Source organism: Coffea eugenioides, chromosome 7 (genome assembly GCF_003713205.1).
Source record: "Coffea eugenioides isolate CCC68of chromosome 7, Ceug_1.0, whole genome shotgun sequence".
NCBI lineage: Eukaryota > Viridiplantae > Streptophyta > Magnoliopsida > Gentianales > Rubiaceae > Coffea > Coffea eugenioides.
Window position 1 is genome coordinate 16,370,609 of NC_040041.1, and position 23,186 is coordinate 16,393,794.

At 34.1% G+C, this 23,186-nt stretch overlaps 1 protein-coding gene and 1 long non-coding RNA gene across 2 annotated transcripts; one reads left to right on the forward strand and one right to left on the reverse strand.

The window, feature by feature from the left end:
* Positions 1–7,905: 7,905 nt before the first annotated feature.
* On the reverse strand, positions 7,906–11,914 carry LOC113778466. Its single transcript, XR_003469270.1, has 4 exons — positions 10,544–11,914; positions 9,811–9,884; positions 9,024–9,177; positions 7,906–8,197 (listed from the first exon to the last, which is right to left on the reverse strand). It is a non-coding gene; the product is annotated as an uncharacterized LOC113778466 (long non-coding RNA).
* Positions 11,915–12,270: 356 nt separating this feature from the next.
* Positions 12,271–22,405, forward strand: LOC113778226 (alternative NAD(P)H-ubiquinone oxidoreductase C1, chloroplastic/mitochondrial). Its single transcript, XM_027323550.1, has 11 exons — positions 12,271–12,517; positions 12,590–12,777; positions 15,335–15,430; positions 16,068–16,134; positions 16,250–16,433; positions 17,682–17,775; positions 17,883–18,095; positions 19,836–20,210; positions 21,173–21,249; positions 21,938–22,041; positions 22,127–22,405. Exons 1-11 carry the CDS (start codon positions 12,463–12,465, stop codon positions 22,264–22,266), a joined length of 1,593 nt encoding a protein of 530 aa, XP_027179351.1. The 5' UTR covers positions 12,271–12,462; the 3' UTR covers positions 22,267–22,405.
* Positions 22,406–23,186: the final 781 nt, after the last annotated feature.

Genomic DNA, 23,186 nt, shown 5'->3' on the forward strand with positions numbered 1-23,186 from the left:
GATCATTCATTCTGAATTTGGAATGAAATCAATTATTCTAATACATCTGTTTAGTTTGGTACTTAGAATGTGTATCATTACTATTGATAACATATATTTTGGGAGAAAAATATCTAGTCTCTATATTATGAGTGACCAACTAATATTTATAGCAGTAAAAATCTAGCAAACCATTTATAAGAATACCCTTACTAATTTATTATCTACAAGAATACTTATATTCTGTTAACACTTCCCTTCAAGTTGGAGCATATATGTCATAAACGCTCAATTTGTTACAAATGTAATTCACCTTAGAGTCCCCTAAACTCTTAGTAAACAAATCAGCGATATATGAGATGTATTAATGGCTCCATCAAGCAATTTCTTTCGAATTAAATAACAATCAACTTCAATATATTTTGTTCTTTCATGAAACACTGGGTTAGACACAATATGAACAATCGAGATTATCACACACTAAATTCATAGGTTGTTTATATTCAAATTCAATTTCAAATAACATGCTTTTCAATCAAATCAACTCACACACAGTGTGAGTCATAACATGGTATTCAGATTCTGCACTTGACCTAGAGACAACTGTTTGTTTCTTACTCTTCCACGACACTAAATTATCACTAAAAAACACACAATATCTTGTGGTCGATATTTGATTTAAAGCAGAACCAACCCAATCTGTATCACTATATTATTTAATATCAGTGTATTCATGATTTTGATACAGCAACTCTTTTTCAAAAGCACTCTTAAGATACCTGAAAATTTGTATAATAGCATCTCAATGATTGGTACGAGAGATCTCAAGAAATTGACTCACGACACTCACTGCAAATGAAATGTCAAGTCTCGTTACAGTGAGATAATTTAATTTACCCATAAATCTTCGATATTGCCCAAGATCATCTAGTAATGCACCTTAATCTCCTACTAATTTCACATTAGAATCCATAGGAGTATCCATAGGTCGGTAATCTAGCATTCCAACTTTATTTAGCATATTAAGTACATATTTTCTTTGACATAAATAAATCCCATATTTAAATCGAATTACCTCAATACCTAAAAAATATTATAAATGACCTAAATCCTTTGTTTGAAAGTTTGTCTATAGATTGGACTTAAACTTTTGGATCTCCACAACATCATCACTTGTAATCACAATATCATCCACATAAACAACTAATGAAATTTTACCAGTGTTAGAATGTCGATAAAACACAGAATGATCTATTTCATATCTTGTCAGACTGAACTCCATGACAATGCTACTAAATCGGCCAAACCAAGTCCTAGGAAACAGTTTCAATTCATATAAGAATTTTTTCAGACAGCAAACCAACTGTGAATTCTCCCCATGAACAACAAACCTAGGAGGTTGTTCCATATGTATCTCTTCTTTCAAATCTCCATGTAAAAACATATTTTTCACATCCAACTGATGCAATAACCAATTATAAGTTGCTACTAAAGAAATAAGAAAACTAACAGAGGTAATCTTTACAATAGGAGAAAATGTCTATAAGTAGTATATTCCATATGTATATCCTTTAACTATCAGACGAGTCTTCAATCTATCAACAGAACCATTAGGCTGCACTTTATAGTTTACACCCATTTACAATCAACAACAGGCTTACTAGAAGGAAGAGAGACAAGATCCCAAATACCATTTTTCTCTAAAACGAACATCTCTTCTTGCATAACTAATTTTCAACTAGGATAATTGAGAGCATGAGCAATAGACTTAGGAATGGATACAGAATCAAGTGAAATAACAAAAGAAGAACATGACGGAGAGACACGAGAATAAGAAATAAAATTAAAAATAGGATAAGAAATATAGAGTCTTTTTATCTTTGCATAAAATAATAGGAAGATCTAACTCACAGGAGGACATCATACCTGGATTTAAAGATTGAGAGTTTATCGGTGAAGCGCATGGTACAACAGGAGCTTTCTCAACTACGGAACGACAAGAATAAATTTAAAAATTAGGATGAAATAACCGAGTTGTAAAATTTGGTGGACTGTATAGCTCAGATAATAAAGATGAAGGAACTGATAAAACAGAAGAAGGTAAAGAGAAACACTATTTTAACTCACTAGACATATTTTGTTTCATAAAATAAGAGTGGATTAAAAAAAAATAGTATCAATATAAGTAAAAAATTGATTTAAATCTTAACTATAACATTTGTATCCTTTTTGTACTCGTGCTAAGAAAATACACTTAATAGCAAGAGAATCTAATTTATCCACCCGGAGAGTAAGCTGATGAACAAAACACACATCCAAAAATACGCAAAGATAATTTATACACAAGTTCACGAGGAAAAAGAATGGAGTGAGATAATTGACCTCCAAAAATATTAGATGGTATGCGATTAATTACATAACATACAGTTAAAATTGTATCACTCCAAAACTGTTTAGACATATTCATGTGCAACAAAAGTAATTCTTTATTTCTGTAACAAATGCATGAAAAATAGAATATAGTTCTGAACAATCTTTCATTAAATAAAATCATGTAACTCTGGAAAAGTCATCAACAAAGATAACAAAAAATTTAAAATCTAACTTTGAAGTGATATGACTAGGACCCCAAATATCAGAATGAACTAATAAAAAGGGTTCAGAAATTCATTTATTGACTTTAAGGGCAAAAGAAACATTCTAATAAAGACAATTGACTCAAAATAGGAACCAACTTCTTCAAATTTTATAGAGACGGATAACTCAAATAACAGTGAATTTCAAGAGGAGATACAATAGTAGTACATGCAATCGGCCCATTAGAGTTAAGAAAATAAAGATCATTATACTTATATCCTTCGTCAATCATCTTCTTTATTTTCAAATTCTGAATGACAACAAAATCGGGAAAAAAAAGTAACTGAACATTGTAGAAATTTAGTAAATTTACTAACAGATATTAGATTAAAAGACAAATTGAATATGTAAAGAATAGAAGATGACGGAAGAGATAGGTTAATTTCTATAGTATCTAGTCCTTTAACTTTAGTTGTAGATCCATTAGTTAAAGTAACATGAGAAAATGAAGTAAACTCTTGAATATTAAAAACATTTCTAGAGGTACCTGACATATGATCAGTAACCCCGGAGTCAATAATTCATGAGTTAGAATTAGAGTATGTGGAGAGACAAATCATAACATTACCTTTTTTGTGCTAAAGAAGCAGAATGAAGAGATGGGTGATTTGCAGTTTGGTACTATAGGATAATCTTTTTCGGATATGGTAAAAGTCTTCTAAAGAACATAATTTAACTTGGTCAGTGGTAATCGCATTAGCAAACTGAGAAGATTTTTCAACTAAATCTCAAGAAGTATGACGAGTGTGATTTTTCAAACCACAACTAGTGCACTCACGAGTGCCTCGACCTCTAGGACCCCTACGACCTCATCTCCAAGAGAGTCACGTCTAAAACTAAGTTGCTCACGTCCAGGACTAAATTGTTATATTCTATTGTTGTTAGCAACTAAAGTAGACTTGTTATTAATTAGAGCACCTTCACCCTGTGCATTATCTTTAGATGTATAAAGTAAGACACGAGTATACACCTCTACAAAGGATGATAATTGTTCACCTGCTAAATTTTAAAATTTGATTGGTTCAAATTCTGGTTTAAGGCCAACCAAAATTTTGAGTACAAACATTTGTTCTCTTTGCCTCTGTATAACTGTAATATCACTTGAAAGAGATATTACAACATTTAATTCTTCTGAAATTCACTTGAGATTAGTAAAGTATTCAATTATTGTCTTGTTATCTTATTGTAACTGAAAATATTCCAAAGAAAAATCATACAATCGTGAAAGATTACTGCAGTAAAATAACCGGACATAATCCCAAATTTCTTTTGCTATCTCATAATGAGAACACATGTAAACAATTTGTGGCTTCATAAAATTTCATAGTGCTCCAAGAATTTGGGTATCATCTTGAATCCACATTAGTCTCTTGTTATTCTTCGGAGAAGAGTCATCTATGAGATGTTGTTACTTTCCTAAAATTGTCAGATAAATCTTAACAATTTTTTACCATTGTTGATAATTGTGTCATTCAACTTTCAATTTGTGATTTGAAACATCACCATTGTCATAACATTAGTGGACGCCACGACACCTTTTGATGAACTTTTAGCCGTAACAAATAGTGCTTCAAACCAAAAAATAATCAAATTTTGTGATGAACAGTACCCTGGAACAGTAATGCGTGAATAGTATGCAATGAACAGTATTGTGTGAATAGGACTTTTGTCAGATGTTTAACCCTAACCATAGGACTTTTGTTCTGATACCATGTATTTTAGGAGTGTGAGGACCCATAGAATTCTTTATATTTTTCTTAAAATTTCCTTTTTTTGGAAATTATTACTTTAGAATAGCCTTACTACTCATTTACACCACAATAAGTGCAAATAAACATAGAATCAAGGGTTTTTCCTTTCGTTTTCAAGTTATCGTAAATTAGGGTTTTTACGTCTTTTCGTAATATGATTAGCCGGTACGAAGTGTGTACTAAATCTGATGATTAAGAGTGAGTTTTAGATAATGTTAAGTGTGTGATTAGAAGTGATAATAATAAGTTAGTGAATTATAAGTTAAAACCCTAGTATACGTGATTTAAGAAAAAACGGCCCGAACCGACGAGTATCGCTCACTAGCGATTGAACACCCCACTTGACTACCACTTCCCTACCATAAAATATCCTTGAGATTATTGCAAAATATCTCCCTCATCCTCAGCTCTCTTGGCCGAAATTGTTGACTCAAAAATACAAGAGAAAAGAAAAAATTTTTGGATGGAAATTGGTAGTGACAAGTGGCCTCAATCCCTTGCACCTTTGACCCAAGTGAAGACTAAGTTTTAAAACCATCTTGGAGCTTCATTCCTCTCCATTTTTGCAGCTTGTTGGCCGAGCATAAGAGAGTGTGAGCAAGAGAAAAACAACTTCATTTCATCTTGATTTGCACCATTTGAGTGAAACCAAGAAAAACTAAACCGATTAACTTGTAGGTTGAGAGCTTGGGAAGCTTAAGGAACCAAAAATTTCAAAGAGAAGTGGAGGATAACTCTAGCAAGCTTTGTTTTGAGGTAATATGGCTGACCACTCTTTTCTTTTTCCTTAATCATGTTGGAGTTGCTTAGTAACTTGTATTTGTGGTTGTAATGCTTATATTAAGTGATTTTCGATGATTGGAGTGATGCATTTAAGTTAGGGTTTGAATTATTCCCTTCTCATACTTGTTGTATGGATGGTTTATGATGTATATAAACTTGTATAAGAGGTTGTGGTAGTGATTTAGTAGTGATTTAAGCAAGAAATGAAGAGAATTCCCTTTTAAACCCCAAATTCCAGATTTCAGGAAATCTTGTTTTCAGTTCTGCCCGTTACTGTTTGCCTATGATAGAGGCCGAATTAGGTTTAGTATAAAACATGAAAGTTGTAGAGAATAATGTTTTATAGGTGTTTATAAAATTTCACCTCAATCCAAGTACTGTAGCATGTGAAAAGATAAAAAAACCCCTGACTGCTATAGGCAGAACTTTAGGGACAGTTTTGACATTTTACCAATTTGACCGCGCCTGTTTACCCTGATGCATACTGAATTAGCATTTAACCAAAACATAAAAGTTGTAGTGCTATGTCTTAGCTTTCCAATGCCCCTAGAGTCACCTCGATTGGACTTCGGTAGCTTGAGTTATGGCCATTTGAATGTAGTGCGGTTAACTAGCCTGTTGGTAGGAATCCGGTTTTGTAAATGGGGAATATGACTTGGATACACTAGAAACTGGACTAAGTGGTTTTCATCAAAATTGTAGCCCTCTGTCTTAGCTTCGAAACAGTATAAATTGCACCTCAATCCGATAAACGTAGCTTCGGTTATGTCCGTTACACAAAACAACATCAAATCTGTCTTTCATTTCCGCATATGTCCTTAACTTGATTTTGTACTTGTATGACTTTGAGTCTATTGAACGGCTATTGAAATGAGATGATTTTGTGTGTGATTTTGGGACTGATTGAGAAAAAGAATGAAGCATAAATAGTTGAAAAATAGGTAAATACAAAGGGCGTGCTGCCCAAATTTGCACTCGAGAACTAGGTAAGGATTTGAGGACGAATACCACTTGAACCATCTAGAATATTTACGTCTTCTCTTATTAAGGTATATAAGTTAGAATTCGACCGAAATTTGTACCCTTGGAAAAATAAAATTTTCGACTATTAGAAATACGTTTTCTTTATCACTTCGGTTCCAATGGAGATTTAAAAGTTTTACGAGTGAGCATAAGTTTACTTATGTCTTTTGGTTTAAATGTACTCTTTTCACTACCAAAATCCTATTTATACTTTGTACTAGTACGTATTCGAATTTTCTTTGAATCACTTAAATCTTTGATGGTTGAAGCATAATGTGTTCTTTTGATTATATTAGGATTCCTTGGTGGCTGAGGGTGTTATCCGAAAGGATATTTGGGACGTTATTTTGCGTAAATAGGTGAGTGTTCCTTGTTTGTTAAATTTTCCTTGACTTCATGACTTCATGGCTTGTTATTATTGTTGGATAATGTGTTAAGTGCCCTCAATGATTGCCAAAATGAGTTTTCCAGGCGAGTGTATACCTTATCGTACTCGACCTAAACGAATGCGAAATTTTTAATGATTGAATGAGTAGACCGTTTCTTGTGCATGAATGTAAGCCTTTTGACTGAACTAACCCCTTCCCTTCGTTACCGATCGATTCAAGTTAGAAGCGGATTTGGTCGGGCGATATGGTGATCCTGGGTGAATATTTGGTATACTCGAGTATTACTTTATAGTCTGGTGGAGCTTGGCCAACGTCTAGGAGGGGATGAATGAAATGAATGAACGAATGTTAATGCAAATGAGGGGTTTTACTTACAAAAATGCATTTTCAAATGATTGGAGGAATAAGAGAATGAAAGGAGAATGAAAAGAGAATGAATGAACGAATGAATGAATGGCTCCCTGTGAACACGTATCCTTTTAATAAACGTGTTATTATCACTTTCCATTGTAAATGTTTCTTGAATTATTGATTATCTATGGTTAATGCATTGACTTTATTGTTTGATTATGTGTTCGGAACCTCACTGAGTTTGTAACTCATTCCTTTAGTTGTTTTTCTTAACAGGAGAAGGCGAGCCAGAATGGAAGCCTTGTGTAGACTAGCTTAGTCTAAATCTCTGAATTTTGTAATGGTTCTCGCCCTAATGTTTGGCACGGGTTGGATGTATGACGAATTGAGAACCTTTGTATATTCGATATTTGTACTCCTTTTTTAGATAGAAATGTATTTAAGTTTCGCTTTAAGTTTTTGGATTGTGACTATATTTATTCCTTGATTTTATTCCAGTTTTACTTGAGGACTGAAGTGAACGACTGAATCTCAGCGAGAGCTGGACAGGCGGTCCACCAAACCCTTTGATTCGCCTTAGAGGAAGGTGGGGCTGTCACAGGGAGAAAAACGTCTAACATATATATTATGAGTGACCAACTAGTATTTATAGTAGTACAAATCCAACAAACTATTTACAAGAATATCCTTACTAATTTGTTATGTACAAAAGTACTTATATTCTCTCAACAACTATATTTGACATTCGATTTGCTGATTCTTTGGAAATGGAATGCAACAAATTTCCAACTTTACCCTGAATCTATTATATAGTTAAAAATTGATATATTAGTTTTAATCCTGCCTTGATGAGAATGCACTAGTCTCATTCATGGAAAGGTTCAACAATAAAAAGTTATCATTAACATAAAAATAAAAGCATACTAACAAAATTTAATTTTTTTATTGAATAGCAATGAAGTCTATACACAAGTCAAAAGAGACTATTTACATAAAAATATACCATTCTATACAAGTATCAATCAATGAAACATGCGATATGTGAACCAATTTCCAGAAGCAACTCCCAATTTGCGTTAATCTTGAAACTTTCCCCAACCAGCAATAGCAACATGCATAGACTCCACAATCCCTGAAACAATACGCATAAGAATAGCTAGAATATGCTGAATGATAGCTTGATTCCTTGCTTTTGCAGATTTGATACACTGAAGCATCAAGCATAACTCTTTTTGCTTTGTCAAGGAATGAAATTGAAGCCCAACGATCAATCATCCACTTAACCTTCACATGCCAAGGTTGAACCATACTCTATATGTGAGGCAATCTGAACATCCTCTCAGAAACTAAGCTACTGGTATTTTGGACAGTAATCAAAGCCTTCTTGAAATATTCCAAGTTAAGAGTTAAAAATTTTCCATAGCAAATAGAAATAGGTAGGGAGAAATAACCAAGCCACTTAAATTCAAAGAGAATAATGCAGTGCAAACACAATTAGCAATCCAGACTATAGATTTATTAGGGAAACCCATCAGTTTCATGATTCTAAACAAGAATTCCCATCTAAGAGTCATAAGTTTTAAGAAATCCCATCTAACGTCTCAAATTATAATACTTTTGCTTCCAAGCACATGTCAATCAGATAAAAAGGCTAATTAAGTTATGCCCTTAGACGTGATCATCTGGTAGAAATGAAATTACACCCCTAACTACAAAGATTGCCCTCATACATGCATAGAAACAAAACAACATCATGAAAATAAACCATTTTGATTGAAATCCAAATTTGGTCAAAAGTGCAAATGCTCGTATACACAAATTATATGATGATATGCTATACTAGGTAGTCTTCACATAATTTGACTAATTTCTACTCTATAATGTTAATTAAAATATATTTCAAGAAAAATCTGAAGCACCTTTATTCTATCTCTATGTGACATTTGCTTACAAGTGGAAGTTTCAAATATCTTAAATATTTGACCTAGAAACGAAGTTTTGAGAACTTGCACCTTGTTTCATTAACTAATTTGAAAGGCATAGCATTCGACAATCTGGAGAAACATTCTAATTGTCTAGGCTAGAAGATCCTCATCCCAACTCCACCTACCTAAGTTTGTGCAAACAGTGTCGCTGATAGATTGTGTGTTGGAGATGTTGATGATTCGGATGTCATCTTTCCGCTTGTTGTCGATGAACGTATCGGCTTTGAAAAGGGGCTGCATGGGGCGAAGCGACTGCTCCTGGAGCGGCCATTGTTAAGTCTGAAAATCGAAGAGTGGAGAAAAATCTTATGACTTTAGAGAAGGGGGGAGGCGTGGGTAGGGTGGAAAGAAATCTCAAAATTGTTTAAAAAGGCTAGAGTTTGTCTTTTAAAGTTTTGAAAGAATTCAAATTTGGGTTTTATCCAAAACCCTCCAACCTAATTGGGTTTTGGTAAATTCTAAATTTTAAGAAATGATTCCAAAATCTCCATTCCGATAGTACTAATCCAAACAGTCAATATGGGGTTTATTCCAAATCCTGATTCTAAAACCCTCTTACCAAATGCCACCTAAATATTCATGTATTAAATACCGAGGATGCATGAGGAACTATTGCTCTAGATATTAACGATACAACCATTTTCTTACTACTATTCTAAATATTCATACATACAACTAATTCCTTGCTACTTTTGTATATACACATGCTAAAAAGTAGTAAAAGTCGCAAGGATCCTTGCTACTCTCACCTATTATCCATTTTTTGTCATATTGGTGTATAACTAAAAGAGTAGTGGTATAATATGCATGAGGAACTAATTGCACCCTGTACGGTGTTTATTGCTTGCTAAATTTGAGCATAAAATTATATTCCAACCAAATCACTATCCAAATAGTATAAGAGAATAATACCAATGATGGCTACTGATGCTTGATCAAGTCGATTCAATCTCTCCCATTCATCCACTGTATCCTTCCAATTTTTGCTAAAAATAAAAATATATCAAATTTTCAATATCAACAACTTAACATAGTAAAGATTAAAGGTGATGTATTTATTATGCTAATTTCCTAACTTCATTCAAAAAATTTTTTAATCCACTCACTAAATTTCCTATACAATTTTCCTAATTAAAAGACATATTACTTTCTATAATAGCACATGCATACAACACCCAGAAACACATAATAGTTTCTAATGGGAATGTAAAACATAATAAGAAGAAATATAAACAGCACACAAGCAGGAGGCAGACACCCAAAAGAAAATAAAAAGAAGAAAAAAAAAAAGGAATAACCAATTCAATCAAAGAACGAGTACACTGAACAAAGGAAGCAAACCTTCTTGTTCTCAACAGAGGAAATAAAATGAAATGAAACAAAACGTAAAGAATTGTGAACTATTTCATAAATTTTTGTATCTATGTCATTATGTCTCATGATGCACATACAAAAATTGCCAGCACATTTTGATATCAATTAAAAGCAAATATATGCAAAAAATCTAAAAAAAAAAGAAAAAGATTGAGACCCTTCAATAAGGGAAAAATAGAAATAGAAGAAAGGATTAAAGAAATAGAGAGGGATAGTAATAGACCACCGAGCCAAAAAAAAAAGCCACATAAGAAGCAAATTAAAAACTAACCTATTTCTTAATCGTAACCTTCAGTGCTATCATAACCTAAAATAATCCATTGTAGATAGACCCTTCAGTAAGGAAAAAATAAATACAGAATAAAGAATAAAAGAAACAGAGAGGGTTAGTAATAGACCACAGAGACCTAAAAAAGAAAAAAGAAAAAACCACATAAAAAGCAAATTAAAAGCTAACCTGTTTCTTAATCGCGGCCTTCACTGCTATCATTACTTGAAATAATCCATTGTGGATGTATAAAAATTAGTACATATCATTTTAACCAAATTAGACCTCTGATTTTAATGATTTTAAATTAATAAAAATATAGAAAGCCCTAAAAAAGATTGATCTTTTGCCCTTTTTTGCCAGAAGGAACCATATTTTGATATCTTTTTTACACTCAGATCAAAGACAAAGAAGATTAATTTGAACTAAGTTTGATAATAATATACCGATTTAGACAATTTCTGAGGAAAAATATTTCAACCTTGGAAGCTTTAGATCCAGATTCTAAGAAATAAGAAGTCGTCAGATCCAGATTCTAAGAAATAAGAAGTCGACATCAATGAAAAAATAAAAACAAGAAAGAAACATAAGTAAAGTAGGAAGAAGAAATAGATAATTACTGATGGTTAGGTAAAATCACAGCTAGAAATGCTTTTGTTAGATACATCCCAAAGGATTCCATCACTGGCTGCTTCTCTGACCATATTTTTCTGAGAGCAAAAGACGTGGAATAAGTTGAGGGTTTGAGAGAAGATTTTGGTAGAAATCACTTCAAGTTGTAGGTGTGATTTAGGGCTACAAAAAAAATTTTAGGGTGGAAAAAAGGAAGAAGGAACGTGTAGATGTTGATGAGTGATGTAATGGCTTTAGAGTGGAAAAAATGAAATGGATGAAGAAGCAGAAGTGTTTGGACTCTCAAGACTAAACTGATGGCAAACGCATGGGCACGCCTTGGGTTAAAAAAATTAAGGTTTTGGAAAAAAGGACAAACCGAAAATAGATGAGAAATTTTACAGGATGGGATGAGAGGAAGAATGGAAAAGAAAGAAGAGGAGAAGAAGTGGCGAATCTCTGGAGAGAAAACCCTACAATAATTCTATTGATCTCCAAACAACAATCTTCTTGTGACTGACAAGGACGAAGATGAAATTGAAAGAGGGAGTTCTCGAGAATGATGAAGCTGAGTATTCTGAGTATTGGTTGGGACTTTCAAAACGGCCGTTGACTTCAATGGTATCATCGGGGGACTTGAAAACGACATCTGTGTAGGTGGTTATTGTTGGTAGTTCTAGGTTTGGGGGATTTGAGGAGCGGCGGTCGAGGAAAAGGAAACTATCAAGTTTTCTGTTCTGTAAAAGAAGAGGTACAAAACTAAAAAGAAAATGAAGAAGGAAAGAGAGAATAGGAAGCAAAAGCGGTGGAGCAAACCCAAGTTGAAATAGTTTTTATTTTGGTGGCTTATTTGCGCCTTGCGCGAAGAATATAAGTGTAAATAAAAGGGGAAGACCCACATGCGCGACACGTGAGAGGACGACGAAGAATTGTGCAAAATCGAATTCGCACTTTATCTACCTATGTTGATAAACTACATTACAAAGTCATCAAACAATAATTATCTTATTTCATGAATGATAATCTATATTTTATTCAGAAAAGGGTTAGATTAGACGATAAAAAAGTACATACCCCATTCACAAAATTTTCAAAACATAAATTTTCGCTATCGTAAATCAACCTATTCCCATTCCCCAAATTTTCGCTATCTTCCTGTTCCCACTGTCCAAATTTGTGACCGATAAAACGTTGCAGTCCCTGCCTCTTTCCCCACCCATATCACACATCCAAACGTGGAACGTAGCAACGCCACGAAATACTTAACGTCCTGCTCTTTACTCCGACCACCCTAACTCTGGCTCCCGCCGATGACAGTTGCGGCAGCAGCTTCAGCTTTCTCAGCTCTGGGATTCTTCAACTCCGGTAAGGTCTTACTTTCGTTTTCCTTGTTGAATTACAGAGTTATTGAATTAACTCTCATTTCTTCCCTTTCAGGGGGGGTTGGAAGAATCCAGTCGAAAAAGTTAATCCCCCGGATTTCGGCGCGATTTTCGATTAAGCCTAGCAATTTTTCTGGTAAAAACGCGAGGGTTCAGTTTCGGACTTCTGCTTCTGGCGGAATTCAGAGTTATGATTCTGAAAATGAAGCTGAACCTCGGACTTATGCATGGCCTGATAAGAAGGTTTCCCTCTCTCATTTCCTTTTATTTTTGTTGTTTTTTTATGAGTTTCGGTATCAACCTTTAGTTGATTTTATTTTCATGTCAATGAATCATGATGCATAATTTGGTTTTGTTTGTTGGATTATTTATTTAATAATTACTTGTCTTGTAAAGTAAATTATTAGGAAAATTTGTTAAAATGGGCATCCTTGGAGCACTGCTTGCAGAAGATGGCACAATCTTTGACTATTTATTGTATTGGGTATTGGTTCTAACTTCAAAATAATTAGAACTTCCTATCCGGTAAAAAGTAAGTTTTGTGGAGAATTTGAATAAAAACCTTCCATAGTATTTAGCGAACATTTATTATCTTTAGCATTAGGGCTCCAAGTGCCCCCTCTGTACAGATTTTCTTAAATTATTGGGGTTCTACTGCAGCAATAATGAATGTTTGAATTTACTTTAGTTAAGGCATTGAGCTTTGGTTTGTTCTACTTTAAGTGTTTCGTCTCTTAGTTTGTTGTGAACCTGACCTCTAGTTGTATGTGAAGTGGAGTTAAGGGGTTTATGTCAAATAAAACCCATGAAGAAAGTAAGTGGACTTAAATTGCAATGTATTTTTTCAGTTGGAACGGTAGATAAATGCTTGTTGTACAATATAATTTTGACAATATCAAGGGCAATGGGATCTAGGCTAGGCAATGGGATCTAGGCTACTAATTACAAAAGTCAAGGTCAGCTGATTATGGTCTACTAAATGCAAAAGTCAAGGACAGCTGATTATGGGATCTGGTCTACTAAATGCAAAAGTCAAGGACAGCTGATTATGGGATCTAGTCTACTAATTACAAAAGTCAAGGGCAGCTGATTATGGTCTACTAATTGCACTAATCAAGGGCAGCTGATTATGGTCTACTATATTAGCTGTATATTAGCATATCTGTAATTAATATATTAGATAGGTACATATATTCTGACCAGAAGAGAAGGTATAGAGTTTTTCTATTTAAATGGAAAAGATGCACAAAATACGGCATTCAGTCTTTGATCTAGAAAACTTGTCATGGTATCAAAGCCAATTATTTGAATTTCTCCGCCTTTCCAAACTTTCTGAGTTGTTATTCTTCTTGGGTTGATTATTTTGATCAATCATTTGGTTTCAAGATATACTTTTGGGTCAATCATATTGTGGTTGGCAGCCTTTCTTGTAATTCAGATCTTTGTTTTTTTTTGAAAGAATGTCTATGGAAAACTCTTTGGGAAAAACTCTGTACCTTCTCTTCTGGTCAGAATATATCTACCTATCTAATATATTAATTATAGATATGCTAATATACAGCTAATATAGTAGACCATAATCAGCTGCCCTTGATTAGTGCAATTAGTAGACCATAATCAGCTGCCCTTGACTTTTGTAATTAGTAGACCATAATCAGCTGTCCTTGACTTTTGCATTTAGTAGACACGCTGACCTTGATTTTTGTAATTAGTAGACTAGATCCCATTGCCCTTGATATACTAAATGCATAGGTGTCTACTAAATGCAAAAATCAAGGACAGCTGATTATGGGATCTAGTCTACTAATTACAAAAGTCAAGGGCAGCTGATTATGGTCTACTAATTGCACTAATCAAGGGCAGCTGATTATGGTCTACTATATTAGTTGTATATTAGCATATCTGTAATTAATATATTAGATAGGTAGATATATTCTGACCAGAAAAGAAGGTACACAGTTTTTCTATTTAAATGGAAAAGATGCACAAAAGACGGCATTCAGTCTTTGATCTAGAAAACTTGTCAGACAAGACCTTGATGCAGATAATAATTTGGAGACCCAAATAAAATGAACAAATGTTTTAACGGCCCAAATATAATTTGCAAATATTTATTAGATCTTGGTAGCTTAATAAGCTTATTTGGCCTTTACATAAGTTTTGTAATATTTTGGATTGGAAAATGTTGAAGAAAATGTTTTAACTAGTAGAAGCTTGGCAAGTTTGATAAATAGAGAATTAAACTGCAAATTTCTTGGTGACTTAATCATACTTCCTATGAAGAACCTATTGAAACTGAAAATATGGCATTTTTTATTTGGTTGCTGATATTTATAGAAGCTCCAAGAACTCAGTATGTTGGAGTTTTTATCCTTATTGCATAACTTTTGTGAGAAGTATACTCTTTTGCTGCAAAATGTAATTTTCCAAGAAGTTGGTCATGCTTGTAGTTCTTGTCTTTGAGTAATTGGTGTAACCTATAAGGCATGAAGTTGTATTCAATTTTCCTTGCAAGGGAAAAAAGGAAAGGTTTGTTAGTGATGCAGATGCGCATTTTTTATCTTGGTTAAAATGGTATATTAGAGATTTGATGTGCATATGTTTACTTGCTATTCGTTTTTCTGAACAATTGGCATGCTGAATGTGTTAGGTCCTCTCTGTTTCATAAAATCAGTTCATTTGATATATAATAGATGGGATTAAATTGAAAATACATCTTTTTGGTTGCAGATAATAATTGTTTTGGCAGTAGGTAGATTACATGTTAAATTTGTAGTAAAACAGTTTATTATGCTTGCAGCGACCTAGAATCTGTATATTAGGAGGTGGATTTGGAGGACTTTACACTGCTTTAAGATTAGCATCACTGGTTTGGCCGGATGAAAAGAAACCCCAGGTAAGTTGTAGACAGTTCTGATAAGCCTCATTTCTCAGTGCAAACTGTTGCTTATTTGACCTTTGGCATATATTACGGGGGCCGAATTATTGTTTTCTCAAGTAGGCTCTGACCTGAAAGCTGGATATTCTCATTTTCCTGTCATGACTCTGTTTTAGCTATATATTAAATCCGCGTGTTTATTGGCTGAATCCTTGAGGAGCCAGTGGAAAACTTACTGATAGTTTTATACAACCATGTTTCTCACAGTCCCTTCTACCATGGGTAAGAACTACATGTTTGTCTTGTACATATGCTATTGCTAACCAACAATCTCACCATGACCACATGAAGCTACACTGTGTATGTCTGTCAGTATATTTCTATCAATCAATACTCCAAGCTGATTCTCTCTCTCTCTCTCTCTCACACACACACACACACAGTAAAAATTATTCTCTCCATTGTTCATAGCCTTCACTTGTAAGAGAAACAAAACTTGAAGGAACAGCATAATGCCTGATAACATTCTTGTGGCCGTGATCATTTATTGTATGTGTTTCTTTTATTTTTTGTTCTTTATTTTTGTGGGGGAGTGGGTTTGAAAATCCTGACAAGTTTCAGATGTTTACTTACTGTGGAAAACTTGAAATTATAGGTGGTTCTTGTTGACCAATGTGAGCATTTTGTTTTTAAGCCAATGTTATATGAGCTACTCTCTGGAGGTACATTATTTATTTTATCTTTTGTCTATCTTTATGGCAATCTTTTTTTTTTCTGGTTTAACTTTTCTATTTTCTACAAGAATGCTTAAGAGTAAAAAATCTTATGTTTATACAGAAGTGGATCCTTGGGAAATAGCTCCACGTTTTACAGACTTGCTTGCAAATACCGGTGTGCAATTTTTCAAAGACAGGGTTAAACGCTTCTGTCCATCTGACGCCCTAGGAATGAATCCGCCCACTGTCTCTGGTGCAGGTGGAACTGTCCATCTTGAAAGCGGTCTCCTAATCGAATACGACTGGTATACTTTTGTACAAGTGTATTTAAGATTTGCATTGCTTCTTGATGGATGCTTAATTCAGTTGCCAATAGAAGTACATATTCATGAAGTGGGTGCCAGAGAAGGGAAACAAATGTGCTATATAAATTGATTTTTATGTGAAATTATTTCCAATTGTTCTTTGGAATATCTGATTGAAGCATTTTGAAGTAGATTTAAACTCATTGAAAATTGAAACAAGTCAGTGAAAAGCTGTTTAATTCAAATAGCTGGTTTTCTTTCTTAATTCTTCCTTCTCTTTTTCTATGCATGTATCATTTGACTGTTTTACGTGTGTGAGTTTACCTATTGGTTATTGATTAATGTATAATTTGTTAGTGAACTTGCATATACAGAAGCAAGAAGCTTTAATTGTCTTTCAGATAATTGAGTTTCAGAAGGTAATTTAAAACCTTTAAAATAAGATAAGATGCTCTTGGCCAGATGAAGCAACAGTGACTCTCCTCTCTCTTCATTTCTTTTTGTAATACTTCAGCCACAGCATTTTTGTTCATTTTAAGTCTTTTTTTAAGCAAGACTTCTTCAATACATTGAAAATGGAACTGTCTAAAACTCTTTTTTTTTTACCCAATTATGTTCATGGATTTTAATTTCATTATTTTCTGATTTGCACCAAAAATTGTAAGATCCGCACAAATGGATTAACAATATCAATGGAAACTACAAAGCATTTGTCAGAAACAAGCTTGTATTCCAGTCACTTGTTTTCTCTTTTTATCATGCTTACCTTTCAGTAGTTTAATTTATTATGTCTATGCTCACTGTAACTCTCAGTGATCTTATCCAAGCTTCTTCATATTCTATTTAGTGGACATATAGATAAACATTAGATGACCTTAATGGGATTTTTCTTCTTTTTTTTTTCCACTGCAGATTTTATTTATGTTTCGATACATTTGAATTTCCTATTGTGGAAAGTGCTTTTTCTGAATTTTTAGTAATTTTTCTCTTTGTTATCAGGCAATATCTGTCCTGAATTTTCAACCAATAAACACACTTATTGGTTCTTGCTAACAACCAATAAACACACTTAGTAATTTTGTTTTTCAACCAATAAACACACTTATTGGTTCTTGCTAACAACCAAAGTCTCTTTCTTTTTGAGTAAAATATTTTATCTATGTTTATATGTTCCTGGCAGAGGTAGCGGTGTGGATGAATGAATTGGACTGTACTAAATTGTTTGTTTTTTTGTGCTTGGGCAGCCAGGTTGGTACTTGCACTAGGTGCTCAGGCAAAGCTTGAATCTGTGCCTGGTGCTGCAGAGTATGCATTGCCATTTTCTACTCTTGAAGATGCTCGCGTTAGTATATGTACTACTGGGCATTATTTATTCAGTAATTACTTCAAACAGTAATGCAGCATGTAAATTACAATAATTGGTATTGTCTTGGTCTTCTTGAAATTCAGATGGTTGATGAAAAACTTAGAGCATTAGAGCGCCAGAACTTTGGTAAGGACTCTCAAATACGTGTGGCTGTTGTGGGATGTGGTTACTCTGGAGTTGAGCTGGCTGCCACTGTATCTGAAAGACTGCAAGATAAGGGTATCGTGGAAGCAATTAATGTGGAAAATACAGTTTTGTCTAATGCTCCGGTTGGCAATAGAGAAGCAGCACTTAAGGTGTGCAAATTTTCTAATTAATTCTGAAAAAAGTGTTTCTGCTCTGAGGTATATAGTACTTGTTAAATTCCATTTTATGCACAGACTAGTTAACTGAAACATGTATGTTCCCTCCCTCATCTGGTTTCATTAGAATGATTATCACATCAGCTTCTTTTGTGATAAAGTAATGTTCAAGTAATTTTCAGATATGGCATGACACTAGGTCTAGTTCCGAACAATCTGAAGGGCTATGGGCTTCACCATGTTTGTCCTCTCGTCAGTGATTGATTGTGGCAGCTGTGTCTAGGTTTAGTAGTAATAAATATATTGATTACAATAGTAGCTGTCACTGGAGCATAGATGGCCTATGATACTAATTTTGAATGCACCCCAGATTATACGTTCTACTTGTATTTAGTTTCTTAGGCAAACAACATATTAAGCCCTGTGCAACAATCCTGGATGTAGACATGACGTTTAGTAACAATCCTGCATATCCGATGCACAAGTGTGTACTTTTTCTGAGAGAATTGCCTTGCATGGGTAATGCTCTCTTTGGGTGGGTGGTACTTTAAGAATATATTTGGGTGATGCTCTTTTAGAGTGGGTGGGACTTTAAGAACCTATTTGGGCTTCAATGTTTAACCATAAGAACAAGCAAGCTGCAGGTAGGTCATATGAAAGTTGATTAATGTTCTGAGAGAAAACATGGCTGAGAGTACAGTAGATTAAGGTCCAAATATTCAGGTAGAGTATTTAAGTGGAGTGATCAAACAGGGTTGTATTATTCCTTTTAATATATGAAGGTATATCAAGTTTAAGTTGTTGGAAGTGTCCTCGTCTACAATAGACACCAACATATGAGCATTTATATATGTATGTCTTGACGTAAAGTCATATGTACAAGCTGATACAATTTAGTATGAAAACCAGATAATGACGATTGAAGAACCTCTAGAATCAGATAGAAAGAGATGGAATGTTAAACATCTCATCCTTGTAGTACTTTCTGTTATCACTCCCAAATCCCTTCAGTGGCATGCTGAGATTATAATTAATACAAGAACTAGTTAAAAGAGATCCATATACGCTTCTGGTTTCAAAGATAGAGGAATCACAATTCATGATAATCACCTAATGAGTGTAGTTTCAATTATATTTTGTCACACCTGAATCTTGGCCGTTCAGTATATAACTTACCTGATTAGATATTTTTTTTTATTATTTTTTTTGGGTAAGTAAGATTATATTAATTGCCAAGGCAGTGTTACAGAATAAAAGGGGCATACCCCAGGCTCCAACAATAATCCAATAAAACACAAGTCTATCATGCAGTCAAGTCATGATTCAAAATGCAAGATATTTTGAACTCTTTCTAAGAAGAATATGAACTTGCTGTTGCATTAAAGCATCCTAGCCCTCTGTCATGCAGTCAAGTCATGATTTGAGCTTTTCAGTTTGTGAAAATACAGACTGGTTGTGAGAGTTTAACCTCTCAAGAAGATATTTTAGCACAAGACTAGATTTATAGTCTTGTTACCAGGTTCATAGGTTTTCTCTTTTTTCCTAATATTTCTACCGATGGTGTATGCCAGTTCTTAGTCTGAATTATTTTGTCTATACACCATAGCTGATTCTTTCTGGCTAAGAATACTATTTTTTAATAGTCTTTACGTGGTTCGTTATATTTTTTCTTAGTTGCCAAACTTGGTGACATCATGTAACTTGTTATTCATTCATTAAATATTTATGTTGCAGGTTCTCTCATCCAGAAAAGTTAAACTTTTACTGGGATATTTTGTCCGTTGTATTACAGAAGTAGACAAGTCTGGAATTCATGATAAGGAAACAGCTAAAAGTCATAGAAACCTAATACTAGAGCTGCAGCCAGCTGAAAGGGGTGTACAAAGTCAAATGTTGGAAGCTGATCTGGTTTTGTGGACTGTTGGTACAAAGTCTTTACTTCCTCTGCTAGAACCCTCTGACAAGCCACATGAAATTCCTCTTAACGCCAGGGGACAAGCTGAAACAGATGAAACTCTTAGGGTTAAGGGTCACCCACGTATATTTGCTGTTGGTGACTCATCTGCTTTTAGAGATAGCAGTGGGAAGTTGCTTCCGGCCAGTGCACAGGTACGGTGGTGATTGTTTCTTTTTCTTCTTCAATGATTGGAATAAAGGAACAAAAGCTACTGTTTCAGCTAATAAGTACTACTCATGTATCATCTCATTTACATTTTCTAATCTTTCTGAAATTAGAGTCTAAGTTTTCAACCATAGATTCTGGTGAAACAAGTTGTATTTGTTTTGAAGCGATATTTCCTTTATATGATTAAATTCTAAGTTTCTCGAGCATATTTCTCATTTCTGTGTGGAATATTGTGCAACCATCATAAAGTCTTGTCAGTACCAAAGCTAGGATTCTGCCAAAAGTGTCCAAAATTATTTTTGAGCCTGTAAATAGGATATCAACTTGTGATTCCAAATAAAAGATACGCTTGTAAATATGCTTTCTACTTGTGATTCCAAATAAAAGATACTAACTCCTATACCCTTGTAAGAGAGCTTAGATTTGCATGCTTAAAACCAATTATGCAGTCCAACAACCAAACGTTATAATTTAACTTGGTTTGAGGGTTTTTTAAGGCCACAATTGTTTGGTAGTTTATTCCCACCTCTCTGTTCTACATTCCTTTCTTGCTCTTTGGATGTGAGCTGCTCACTTTTTGGCTAATTTCTTCTCCATCATCCTGAAAAATGATTCAAAGTGAATTTGTTAGTATTTTCATCCTGGATGGTATGACAGTTGCATAATATATTTCTCCATATCTTGTCCATATGACCTACTTGATAAAAATATGTATATGCACCATTGTCATATTGTATTCAAATCTAATGTTCATTATTGCAACATCTTTTTTAGGCTGTTATTGTGACATGTCAATCTCAAATAGCTTACCTAGTAGCCGATCAGTTTCCTTGATTACTAGCAGGAAAAATTATGAACATTTATATTGTAGGGTAAAAATAGCAAAAAATTATGTTTATAATAGATTCCCACGCTTGTTATTATCTATACGTGCTATCAATCTCAGGTGGCATTCCAGCAAGCTGATTTTGCTGGTTGGAATCTATGGGCTGCAATCAATGACAGACCTCTGCTGCCGTTCAGGTTAAGATGTGAAGTTTCTAGATATGGATGCTTTGTCATACTATGGCGTGACCATGTTTTCATCTTTTCATAGTCTCTTTGAAATTATACATGTTGCTGCGACAACTCAGGCTTGAATCTAAAGGGGCTTATCCTCTGCTTGCAGAGGTAAAGCTGTGTATGCCTGACCTTTATGATGCCATGCAATGGTGGATGGCTTATGGACTTGTTTTCCCTTGATTTTCTATATGACTAAAGAACATAAGTTGACTACCAAGGTGTGCAATTGATGATAGAATACTGTGGTTATCACTCATGATAAGAATTCTAACAATCATAACGCCCAAAAATTCTAAAATGGATAAATATCTAAGTTGATAGAGAAAGTAATCATTGAGCCCATCTTGCATCAGAGGCTATCAATGCAGTGATACTGGAAACCATCAGTACCATGATTATGGGGTTCAGAATACCAATTATTGCCTGCTGGTAGAAGATGCTGTGTATGCAATCTAGTCAATTTTGACAATTCTGACAGCTTTAAGTGCTTGAGACATGCACGTAATTTCTTTTTGTTTTCCCTATATCAGAAAGTTAAGTTACACAGACAGCATCTTTCTTCCTGTAGTCGTGGCCTGCAGTATCTTAAGTTGCTGAAGCTTGATTGCTATTCTTTCTCTAATAATACTGATTAGAGTTCACATTACAGGTTTCAGAATTTAGGTGAGATGATGACTCTTGGGAGATATGATGGTGCTATTTCACCAAGCTTTATTGAGGGCCTAACGCTTGAAGGCCCTATTGGTCATACTGGTATGTCTAGTCCTTCGTTACCTTGAATGTTTTTGGCTCTCTACTCTTTCTATGATTTAGCTATGTTGTTTCACTGATATTGCAGCAAGAAAATTGGCATACTTAATAAGATTACCAACTGATGAGCACCGTGTAAAAGTGGGGTTTAGTTGGTTGGCAAAGGCAGCCGTTGAGTCTGTTGCATTTTTGCAAGACAACCTCACAAAAGTAGTTTCAGGTTCATAGACTTGTGTCTCTCTCTCTCTCTCTCTCTCTCTCTGATATCTGTTATTTAAGTTTTTGAACATTTATTGTAACATATGTAGCAAAAAGAAAGAGATTATCATGAAATAATGGGACAAATATCAAGCTCTGATTTTAAGCATTTTAGAAATTTATTTCTTTACCCCTTTTCTCAATGTTTTAATACTCGGACCGTTAATTGAACTGGTGAAGTTATTGGGTCGAGGTTCAATCGGTCGGATCGGTTCAATTCCGGTTCAATAATTATCTATATATATACACACACACACCTGTGCTAAGGCTAAGATACTCCACAAATATCACATGATAAAAAGTTAAATATTTCCACACACACAAATTTTTAGAACTATAAATTTAACCAAATAAATTCATCTCAATTATACCTATCATTATAAAAATTTTAGACCCTTCACAAACCATCTAACATGCAATAATTTTCTGCTATAGAATATATAGATCACTCAAATATTGCATATAAGAAAATTCTTAATTACTAACTTGGTGCGCAATGCTTCTAATCTCCACTCTTGTTTGTGTGTGTCCACCACATATTATGGACTTAAAAATGTTCACCAAACCAAAAAAACTGGTTTAGCGGTTTTGTGCATTTGCGTGGTGATATTCATGATATATCAATTGTAGGATGCACAAGTAATTGGTTCATTGAAGACTTTAATTTAATTTAACATAGTTGTTGTAGGAGTTGACAAATTTAGATCTATACTAGAATTGTACTCCATCAATTTATACCAAATATTTGTGTGAATTATATAATTGGATACCAACTTTTTTTTTTCAACACAGGAAATATTTCAATTTTGACAGTCTAATTTTCCTGTGCCTGTGCACTCCGCTCAAGGGGCAATTGGATACCAACTTGTTTATGCCCTTTTGTTGCTGGC